At 31.0% G+C, this 12057-nt stretch overlaps 1 protein-coding gene across 1 annotated transcript; it reads right to left on the bottom strand.

Annotated features, from left to right (window-relative positions):
* Nucleotides 1-9101: 9101 nt before the first annotated feature.
* LOC133175928 (M-phase inducer phosphatase-like) lies at nt 9102-12057 on the bottom strand. The gene is made up of 9 exons (XM_061311077.1): nt 12031-12057; nt 11768-11932; nt 11454-11516; nt 10912-11061; nt 10165-10320; nt 9936-10034; nt 9583-9704; nt 9358-9475; nt 9102-9249 (listed from the first exon to the last, which is right to left on the bottom strand). Exons 1-9 carry the CDS (start codon nt 12055-12057, stop codon nt 9115-9117), a joined length of 1035 nt encoding a protein of 344 aa, XP_061167061.1. The 3' UTR covers nt 9102-9114.

Raw genomic sequence — 12057 nt, 5'->3', positions numbered from 1 at the left:
CTCTCCCATTCTGGATACAGTTATTCAAGGACTCGAGACCATGGCTTGAGACAATGGGTACAAGGCTACATGAAACTCTTTTAACGGTACCCCCACAAAAGTGAAATCAAAAAATAGTCATTATTTCCTATGCCTCCCTTACGCACCTGTGATATTTTGTCGGTTTTTCTATGACTAGAGATAAGTTTTGGTTGCAGATTCAATATTGGATCAAGTATACTGGCGGCTCACAACGCTGTACCAAATTAATTAAACAAATGTATATAAGAACAATAGACTTGATAATGTAACCCAATTTCAATTCTAATACTAGTTGTCATTCGTTATATTTGTTTCCTAACGTAATAAAAAAAAATAATGATTTTGACCAATGAAGCTCTTGAGAGCTACAATTGATGTAAAAGACTTGTTTCATAATGTATCGTTATGGTTGAGTTTAAACATATTAATTAACGTATGTTTTTTTTTAATTATATTTAAGAATTCAAATAATTTTTTTCAACATTATTAGTTGAAAATGTCAACTTTTATTAAGTTGTATTCTTACATTAATAGTGGATGTTGATGACACAATGGTTAATACTTCTAAGAAATTTTCTTATAAGATCGAACATATTCTTCGGTACGCGATGTTTTGTTTCAAAGAGATATTGGACTATATTCTTTACTTTGAAAATGACAAATTTTTACTGTTTAATCGTATGAAAGGATAATTTCTATAGTTTATGTTTTTAATGCTAAAAATGGTCAATTCAATGTAAAATTGTGAAAAATCTAAGAAAATTAATTTATTTTCATTGTAAGGATTTTTTCTTCGCTTTTCGTGAATTTTTTACATTATCTAGTCAGACACCCCACCCCCCTCCCCCTCTAAGTGACGAGATAAATATTGCTTATATTGCTTAATTGTCATTATTGTTTTTGTTTTCTTCCTGACTGCATTTCTTTTTAATAAATAAAAACACTTATAATTAACTAACATAACACGTTTTCGAGAGGCGAAAAAACGTACAAAAACACATGCTTTTCCAAATGCATTTTAACTTTTACTGATGTGTAGATTTTTTTTCGCAAAACAATACATTTATATATATCACAATTTAAGTTTTACCATTTACTAGTACCCTAGATTCTAAAAAAAAAAAGTAAAGCAGATTTTCTTGTACAAATATTAAATCATCTTTTAAAATTTGCAACAAAGAATTCGAAAAAAAAAAAAACACAGACTTTTAGCTTACTTGAAACAAACAAATAACCAAAAGATATCAGCAGCAAAGAATTTGCGGCAAACGGGAAAAATCACTCTTTAATAGTTTTTAAAAGTGGTGATATACAAAGCAACCAGTAGATATAAAAAAAAAATAAGATCAAGAAAAAGCTGGGTAAAAGTAAAGATACAGATATCGATATTAGGAAAAAGTAAATAGTGTGATATACGAGGAAGCAGAAGAGGTCATATACTGCATAAAAATATAGTCAAAATCTCTTGATACGTTCAAGAGCAGTTTATACATTTTACTTTTTAGAGACTTTAATGCTTTGTTCTTCACTTAACATGTATATATATTACATCTAAATAGTTTTATTGCACAATTATTCCACAAAGGCATTGAACACATGTTCGTTAAATTTGGCATTTAATCAAATAAACCAGTTTCAGTTAAGGCGGAGAAACAGTTTCAGAAAGCAAAGAAACAACTAGATAGTAAAATTGCCAAGCAAAGAAATGGGTAGACATCAATAGTTATAACCAAGGAAAACGTTGTAATTTAAAAAAAAAATAAATAAATAAATAGTACTACAAAGGAACGAAGAACTTTTAATTTATCTCTATGAGCAATTTTTAGTGAAAAGTATGAAGAGCAAAAAGATGAATTTGACTGAAGGTTGTTTTTTTTGTTTTTTTTGTTTTTTTTTTGTTTTTTTTTGTTTTTTTTTTTTTTAAGTTTATAAGTATGTTCAGAAATATGAACTAAATTCTTCATGGGCTTTTTTAATCATTATTTGAATTAAAATCATATATACGAATCCTTGGGGAAAAAAAGATACTGAATAAGTTACAAACTTGATCATACTATCTTACAGTCATACATGACATGTGAAGTGTTTATAAATTCTTCAAGAAATGAAATAAAATAAATAAAATAATCCTTTTATGTGTAGGAAAGTTTATTTTGGTAATTCAGGTGTGATTTGATATCACTATTAAAGAAATAAATTAATGCTAAAACAATGAATTTGTTTTGGCCTGTCTCCGACATACTAGTATTTTCCTCTTGTTATTTCGGAAATGCTAATAAATTACCCAGGAAATGAAATAAATATACGCATTTGTATGCAACTAAATGTGGAATTATTTCCTGTGTACCCTGCTGGTGGTTGATATTGACAATAGTTGATATCAATATAATGTGTATACTTGTGCATTGATAAAAAAAATAAGAAAAGCTTATGATAATTAAACAGGTCAAGATATGAATTCTTATCAATGGTTAAATTTTGACCAATATTTTTTTTTCTCTGACCAGCGTCAAAATGAAGATATTTGGCGGATGTAAATAGGTGCATATGTTGACTTCCCAAAGTTAAATGTCGACTTCTTCATCCAATGGTCAAGATATTATATTTAGAAACATCTAAGCATAAAAATTTCCATGTTAACAATGGACTCTGTCTGATACAGTCATCATGTACCAGAGGAATATTTCTAACCGTAACAGGAGCGGAGACTGGGATATCCCTTGTTTCGTTTCTGTACACTATATAAGGAGGGCTCCTTTTAATTCATTTAAACTAAGAAAAAAATTAGAGTCATATAATACCAAAAAAAACATGAATTCGAACTTGTTATTATTATTTTGCGTTTTCGTCAATCATGCACGAATAACGACGTGCCAGGCATCGAAAATCTTGCCAACGCAACACTATGGGACTACAGGCAACCATAATGAAGTTTTAATGCAAGAGCCGTCACGGAGGAATTTTCATACACAACATGAACAGCTTTCCCTAAACGATTTGACAAATTTAAAAAATATAATGACATTGTCCGAAAGGGCGATATCCTTTGCTGCAGTTGCGCTTCAGGAATATGTAAGTTAGAAATGTATAATATAGATGAAATATGAATTTAACGTGTACATCAGAAAGAAATTATTCATCTTTTCTTTCATTGCAGTCTAATTCACAATTATTTTCTGCCACGGAACAACTGATGAACAATGAGAAAAAGCAAAATATGATATTTTTAAGTGTAAGTAGTCGAACTTTTAATAACTAAGTACAATGTAAATATAAATAGGAAGAGTTTGAATATGCATCAAGGGCTTTTCGTTTTTACAGTATGAACAGGTACTTTCCTCTTTAAAGTCAATCACGTGTTCTATGGATGACAGTTTGCAAACTATAATGAAGAGTGTTCGATTAAGAGGATTTTTGAACGGGCAGGAAAGGGAAGCTGAAGAAGTGGGTGGAAAGTTCCAGACAGTCCGGCTACAACTGAAATATTTACAAATAACCATAACCTCAACCTGGAATGGAGGAAACTACCAGTGTCCGCCTCAGACTTCACTTCCGCCATCTTATCAACAATATCTGAACTTTAATATTGCAAAGGAAGCAAAGAAAAATATAGAAACTCTTAAAGACGTTGTGAAAGCCGTGAACTACACGCTCAATGACTGCAAAACCGTAGACACTCTTATCACTTTTCTAAGTCGAGCAAAGAATTTACTTCCTGTTGTAAGTAAAACATCGCTTTTATTCTGTAGCATCTTTTTAAAATGTTGTAAATTTTGAAATTACTAGATGGAGGAAAATGCAAAATCTATAACAGTTATCATATTGTAAATGTTGCATCTACCTCCACCTAGTAAATTCAAAATTTACAATATGATTTTTTTTTTCAATTTTTTCTTTGGAAAAAAAACGGTTGTTTACAAAATATAAAAATAATGGGTTTTTTTTTAATACAGAATAGAAACGTCGCTGTACCCTCCAGTGAGATTCCTCATATTTTCAATCAGTCGGTAAGAATTGTTTATTTGAAATATTTACTATTTTATAAACCTAAGTTTGGGGAATTTTTTTACTTTTGTGTACATAGCCCATTAATGAAAATATTTCAATTATTTACAGATTCGGTATAAATGGAATGAAACAGAACAACGGTTATGTAATGTCCTACAAGAAATACAAGCAGCACAGAGCTTCACGAAAACCGACCACGCTGAAACTGGTCATATGCAGGTTCTGAATGACGTCACTTCCTATGTCAAAAACAGTTTGTCGGCGCTTGGATCAAATGGTGGTTGCTCAGGAAATACCTTACGCTCAGCGCTTCTTTCACGAGTGAAAAATATTCAGAGTCGCTCTCCAAATATAATTAACAAACTTAACCAACTTTTGTTGGATCTGAATTCGTATAAAAACTCAAAATTCTGCTCTCATTTGTGAAGTTGACCTACGAGTTGTAGAACTACCTCATATTGGCAGCTGATGTAGCATAATTATCATCGAAATATATTTTGGTTTTTTGTCATAATATATGTACATTTTTATATAAGTAATATTTTTTTACCATAGTTCATATTTGTAATTTATCTCTATAAAGATTGTGCCATGTTATTTTATGTCATTATTTTTACTATACTTTTAATAAATCAAGAAACTTTTTATTACTTTTTCTTTTTTTATTTTTATCCTCTGTTAGGATGAAAGTATAATTTTATAATTCTTTCACGAAAATACATTCCCATAGTGTAAATTAAGTTCAGTGAAGACACGCAATAACCTTCCTGATGTTTTAGAGTATACATGTATGCCTTGTCCTGTGTTGTATATGAAGAAATCAATTCACGTACAAATCTTCATTATTTCCTCTACTCTCATTGACTAAAGTTTTCATGAGTGGCAAAAAATACATAATTATATATTTACATCAATTTGAAATGGTTTAAAAATTTGATTTCAATATGTTTATAAAATGAAAAAAAAACTTCAATACAATCTACTTAAGCTATACATTCGAAGAACGTGCAGTGTACAATACTACAGTATTCGTCTCAACCTTTCGAGTAGCCAAATGGCCGTATTGACCTCATGAAAGTCAATACAATGTTATTGTATAATATATACCTGGTGATTAATTGTCTATATTTAAATTGGTAAATATAGAGTTCGGGAAATGACTGTACCTAATAAATGAACCTATGGGCCTATTCTGTCCCTCTGAAATGCGGCCAAATAGGTCACCACTAAGTTGACATATCAATTTGCTAGTATAAACAAATATGAAAGTAAATAAAAGCAATGCACTTACATATTAATATACATGTAAAGTAGGTTGATTTTACAGAAATGTGTAAATTAATGGGTTAAACTTCATATTAACGAGTACAGCAACTCGTCAATTAAAAACAGTGTATAGTCTCGAAGTTGTCTATTTCTCAGTAAATAAAACACTAGATGCTCTCATTTATATTAGACAGTAATATCCACCAAAAGTATGTTGCCTCAATTAAAATGCACACCCCTTCACGCGTAAAATAAATGTTGCCAAAATAATAGCCCTCCCACTAACCCCCCCCCCTCCCCATTTGGGTCCAGATCTTTTATAGAAACGTTTTCCGGTTTCCAATTGGTTTCCTGGTTGAAAAGAAAAATTCCGAAACGTTACTGTTAGCGTTACAGGACACCGCCAAAAAAAAGGAATTGGTCAATGCTTGAAATGTAAGAGAAGGAAGAAGAGGGTAGCGTGACCGACGGACGGACGGATGGACCAGAATATCTGCAATAAACCCGAACTTTCTTTAAAATGTGAGGGTATAAAAACTATGCTATTTTATTATATAAATAGTAGATATAAAGAAAATGCATGAAATACAAAATATATATAGAAAGAAAATTTGAAAAAAAAAATATTAATCGTATAGATAATATCGTTCAGTATCATTAATGATAAACATGCTGTAGATAGGTCTTTTTGTAAGTACATTAATTTGGGTTATTTCTCAGTTCTTTAATAACAATATATCACATATATTATATATATATATATACTATATATCATATTTTCAACAATAGTGCTATAAATGTGAATTTTGAGGTATTCAATGTATAATGAAGGGATATTGAACAATTTGGAATTATTTTAAACTAGTTAAATATGCATTGCTAGATAACGATGAAATTCACATGACTGATAACATATATAAGAAGCCGGTCATTTTGATCCTTAAATGTTTTTGAAGAGTTATCTGTCTTTGATAAAAAGACGAAAATTTTAATTTTGTCAAAATATCTGTGGTAAATGATTCATTTTATTTCATATTTTATAAAGAAGTTTATACATATTTTCACCAAGAGATTTGTGCGAATTCAATTTACTTTTTACAATATCTTAATAACACATGCGCTGCCCACAGACTTCAATTAAAATTCAAAGTGCAATTGGACAATAATCAAAATTTTGTAAATTCCTTTGGTGGAGTACATTGAATACCTTAAGAGATGATATTCTTGCGGATGGAAATACATTAAGGCAATTTGCGACAAGTCATTTGCAATGCTAAAGTAAAACAACACTGTGACCTAATAAAATCAATCGTTAGATATGCATTACATGACTATTTGTTTTCGTGATTTTTATATTTAAGAGTTTAATAGCTATATTTTTAAGTTTAAAGCTATATATGGCATATCTGAGCTTGAAAAATAATAATACGATATTGAGTATAAATATACATGATATATGTTATTTACGTTCAAATTAAAATTTTCACCGATTTTGAGCTTGAATAACCTCACGTTTCTATAGTCAAACTGACTTTAAATTTGTCTGTGATTTAAATATGGTGTAAATAAATCAGTTATTGTTTTAAATTTTTAAAATCTTTGAAACGCGATTGGTTTAAATTGTGTAATTTACAGGAAAGTCCTATTTTTATATAAAATTATAAAACAAATAGAAAGATCTTTTTAATTTTGGTTACCTGAACTTATCAAAAAAATACGCCATATATGACTTTAAATAAGGGTAGAAAGGAGCTCAGTAATGAGAAAAAATAATATCTCGCAGAAAACGTTGTCTTTTTTTGTTTGTTTTAATTAAACAAAACACAGACGGAGATCACATTTTGATCTTTATCATATCAATGTCAAATCCTGGAATGTGACATAGTGACTTTTCAGGTATTTCCAGCAAACTCGGCAAAATATCTCCACCCGTCGGAAAGGCCCCGATTACAGGAGATTGGTTGAAATGATTACCTTTGTATACTATCAGTGCCTGTAGTACTATATCTGTACGTTATCAGTCAATAGGTGTGTGTGAAACAAGAGGGATGAATGAAAGTTGTAAAATTTTATGAATGAATAATTTACAATTTCGTACATGTATTTGCTTAAGCTGTAATGTAAATACTATATTATCTTTATCGCCATCTGTGGATAATCTGAAGATTCCAATGCACATTTGCCTATCGTCGTATGAAGTCATTGTGGAAATCGTAGGCCATTTTCTGAAATAGTATTTGAATAAATAATATTAGAATAATATTGTTACATATCAAATTTTCGCTTCCTATTTCGGCTAATGTCATGTAATTCATTTCTTTATTTGATAACCCTCTGTTTTGAACCATATTTATTATTTTCTCGTCATTGAACACTGATCTTAAAGCTGGTATGGACAGGTTATCAATCATGTTTCAAAAGCTTACAATGTCTATATTTTTTGGATGAGTAATCAGGTTGTTTAGCATCCTCACTCCTACGAAACTATAAGAACTGAATGGACCGGAGAGATAGTACATTATCAATCATGCTTTATATGCTGATTATAACCTAGATTTTTGGATGAATAAGCAGGCTTGAGTTTTTGAAACAGGTCAAGTTTCAACTGGGATATTAATCCAGAAATGGTCTTTTTTGGTTTATCTTGCTATATATTACCTCCAATGAATATTTCCTCTTATGACTTATGAACCACTTCCTTTAATGAATCCATAAACTCTTTACTGATTAGAACCTGTTCTTTTGAAGCCACCTGTATATAAAAGAGTTCTCTCTTAATTAAGCAATGGGTTCTTCATACTAAGGCCTCTCACTTCCGTTTGTTTCAATTTCTACCCCTACAGTTTTTGCCGAGTGTCATATTCAGTTGAAATGAAAATATGTATATATACGTACTTTATAGGTGAAAACATATTAACCTAGCTTCGAACACATGGTAAATCATGCAAAAACGGCTTTGCAGATTACCTCGTGCATCGATGTAAGTACCTTCAGAAACCAGAATAAAATTAAACCTTCATAGTACACTATAACAATAATGGAAAACATTGATAAGAAAACCTCTTCTGAGCTTTCACTTGGTCTATTTCATTATAAAATCAGTACTTAGTCTGCTTTATTCTGATTGCAAAAGGATGGATTTTTAAAAGAGAAAGCAGGGTTTCCAACACATGTACTTTCCATTCTTTAGATTTAACCAATTCATTATCAGTTGACACAAACTATAAACAACTGTACAATTTCTTGTTGTATAAACTGGAATAATTACAATTTATTTTGATATCTATTTATAACAACAATAAATGAAAAATACAGATTTAACCTGGAAAGAAAAACAAGCATTAACAACACAACAAATTCATACATAGAACAACAAAATTCAAAGAAGTCTCGCATTCGAGATGCAATGTTTTCTCTCAATAAAACATTAACTATAGAACCATAAGATTAACAATCAAATGAAAAGGCATTTCATGTAATTTATCAACTTAAATAAAATACTCAATACATACTTACAGTACGTCAAACACATTTGAGTAAAATAAAAAATATACTTAAATAATAATACAATAAATATACTAGTATTCAATATCACAGATAACACAAAGATCAAATTTTATGCTTTTGTACGACATTTTACAGTTGTACCAACGATATTTTACAGTTGTACCAACGATATTTTACAGTTGTACCAACGATATTTTACAGTTGTACCAACGATATTTTACAGTTGTACCAACGATATTTTACAGTTGTTTCAACCACATTTTATAGTTGTGCCAATTTTTTTTCAAAGTTTATTGATCTACAACCAACTTTCTATAAAAGAAGTCTGTGGGGTCCACTTCTTCTCTCACCCCCAGACCAAGACTTAGATTTGGCCCGGAAATGACGCAGATCGTTCGAATGGTCTTTGTGAAGCATGGGTTTATAGTCTTGTGGTGTGCAAAAGCTCTAAAAATAAAATAAAATATTTCAAATAATTTTTTTTAAATGAACATAGGTTTTCCTTTATAAATATAGGAATGCATACTGCGAAATGAAATAAAATATGTTGCTCACCTTATGATGTTGGAAAAATGATTTGTAGCCCTCGTGTAACAGATAAATTTCCGGATAGAACAGTCGGGGATAATAGTCCTTATTTACCTCACGGTCTGCACTGCGCAGCTTCCGGTACCTATAATCACGTCATAAATTTATCCTTTGACAATCAGAACATTTAAATCTACATAATTTAGATTTATACGTGCTTTTTCCTGGAATGAATTGATTTAAAACACTTACATTTTTGGTCCTCGCTCTGATGAAAATTCACAATAAAATATAAGAATGTGACGTTTATCATCCAGAGTAGCATTCTCCAGGATACTGGAAACATCTACCTGTTTGTAAATATTCTCAGCTGCCTAAAAAAGTTAAATCATTACTCATAAAACGATATTAGTTAATCATTTTGAATATTTTTTATCATACATGTAAAATAGGCGCACAGGGAGAATATATATACATTGATGTATAAAAATAATTGAGCTGTTTATTTCCTCATCTTTACTCTAAGTCTTAAATTGGTTTGAAAAGTTTTTTTGATTGTTTTTTTTTTACCATAACTTCAAAAATACATGGTAAATAAATCATACCATTACATGACCGCCTTCATATTCATACGGGTATCTACAGTCAATGAGTCGGAAACTGGAAATGACATCATCATAGCCCCCGCTCAGCAACTCAGCCACCTTAAACATAGATTATAACATATACTTTCATTGTTTGCACTCATTTCTTGTTTCTCTGGAAAGAGAATGTTTTATCATGAAGTACCTGAAATTATATATAAACATTTCTGGTTTCAATATAAGTACAAACCGTATCTCCGGAAATCGTTTTCAAATCACTGTGTTTGCCCCTGATGGTGGGAAGAGAACATTCCTGACTTCCGTCCCCAATAAGGTTTTCCTCGTCTGTCAGCCTCGCCACAGCAGTTTTTACTTCCGTTTCCTCTGCTCGGATAAGAGGAGAGTCCTGTAAAATAATTTTTCTTTAATTTCAAAGGCTTTATCAAGAACTTATCTGAATTAGATTACAACTCAAGTTATTAATTTTTCAATTAGTAAAGTTGGATGATAGTCATAAACTTTTTCATTGAAAGAAAGAAAGAAAATATTTACAAGTATTTTAAATCTCATCGAAATAATCTTTACCAAAACACAAAGCTAGGTTTGTGAAACACTTTTTAAGCATTTGTGACATTGAAAGGCAGGTCCGTTGCAACGTTTTTCAAAAGGGGGTTAATATTGACAAGAAGGGGGGGGGGGGGAGAAAAAGCTGTCCAATCTTTGAATCCTAATTTGTGGATGGGGTAGGGGAAGTTGCATCTTTCTCTAAACTTTTCGATAATTTTTCTTCAAACGCCAGAATTTGCCGAATTCAATCTTACAGCAACAAAAAAGTGGGGTGAGGGGGCAAACAGTTAAGGTCTAATTGAAAATTTACATTAAGTTTAAAATTACAGCAAAAGACTATTCTCAGAAAAAGTGGGGACCTCCTCCCATCCCCACCCCCATCCCCCTCACACCCCGGTTACTAAGGGCCCAACATTTAATTTTTTTTTACCCCAAATGATAAAGATTTCTTAAAGATTGCTCCTCTGTGTGTCATCTGTTTCTCTCGTCTTGTTTTACAGTAAGAACCATCTTCTCTGTTATAGGAACTTTGTCCGAAGAGGGTACGCCGGACGATTAGTCTACTTCCGGAATTCTGACCCTGTATAAAAGAAAAGAAATTCCTTTATTTGATTCAGTTGAGTGCGCATCATTTTATTTTGTTTGAAAACTAGAAAGAATTATATGCATATATTGATATGGATTCAAAAAGATTTACAAATGTATCCTTTTCTAACTTAGCTCTTACTTTGATAACATTTGAGAAAAATCAGCTTAAGTGTACATTATACAGATTTAAAAAAATATTAGTGATGAATGTTTATGTTTATATGTATATGACACATCTATAATATAATATATCCAATCCAATGGGCCCCTGGCACCATAGGTGAGGATTAGCCGGGAATATCCTAGGATATTTTATCCCATAATTTATCCTGTTGTAATTTTTAAAAATAAAGAAGGGAAAAGAAAAAAAAAGCTTACGTGTACATCACATTGTAATGAGAACTTCGGCGTGTTTTTCAAACCATTAAAGGAGGATTCAAGCGCAATCTGCAAATTAAAATTAACATTACATTTTTCGATCACAGTTTTGTTTTATTTCTTAACTTCATATTACATATAACCTGTGTATAGATTTCAATATGAATGTCCGTGTGTGTTCGATTAATATTGGTACAAAGAACCAATATAACGCTTTTTTAAATCTAAAATGTGTTTAAGCCCAAATTTAGTATGTGACTTTTTTTTATTAAGATTCTATTTTAGTAAGTTAAGTGATAGTTTAGTGTAAGAATTTTTACTTGGTCTGGATCGTCACTGTCCATTCCTAGACCAGAGTCCTCGTCCATCATTGGGCATAAAGGCGATTTATGGCCCGGGGCCCTGGAGGGGGTCAGAATATCAGCGATATCGACGTCCATATCCTCGTCACTGTCATCGAAATGGAGCTGGCCGAAGGGAGGCAACTGTAAAATAACAATTACCAAATTAGAAAATATTCTAATTACAGTGGCATTTCTCAATTAAATAACAATATGATTTTTTTATTTTTAAATTTACTTACATCAGTTAATCTTTGTGAAAATTCCAT

This window comes from Saccostrea echinata, unplaced genomic scaffold (assembly GCF_033153115.1).
Source record: "Saccostrea echinata isolate AGI-Se365-2 ecotype Australia unplaced genomic scaffold, CSIRO_AGI_Sech_v1 ptg000064l, whole genome shotgun sequence".
NCBI lineage: Eukaryota > Metazoa > Mollusca > Bivalvia > Ostreida > Ostreidae > Saccostrea > Saccostrea echinata.
Note: the sequence above shows the minus strand (reverse complement) of the source record. Positions and strands in the feature narration are given on the sequence as shown.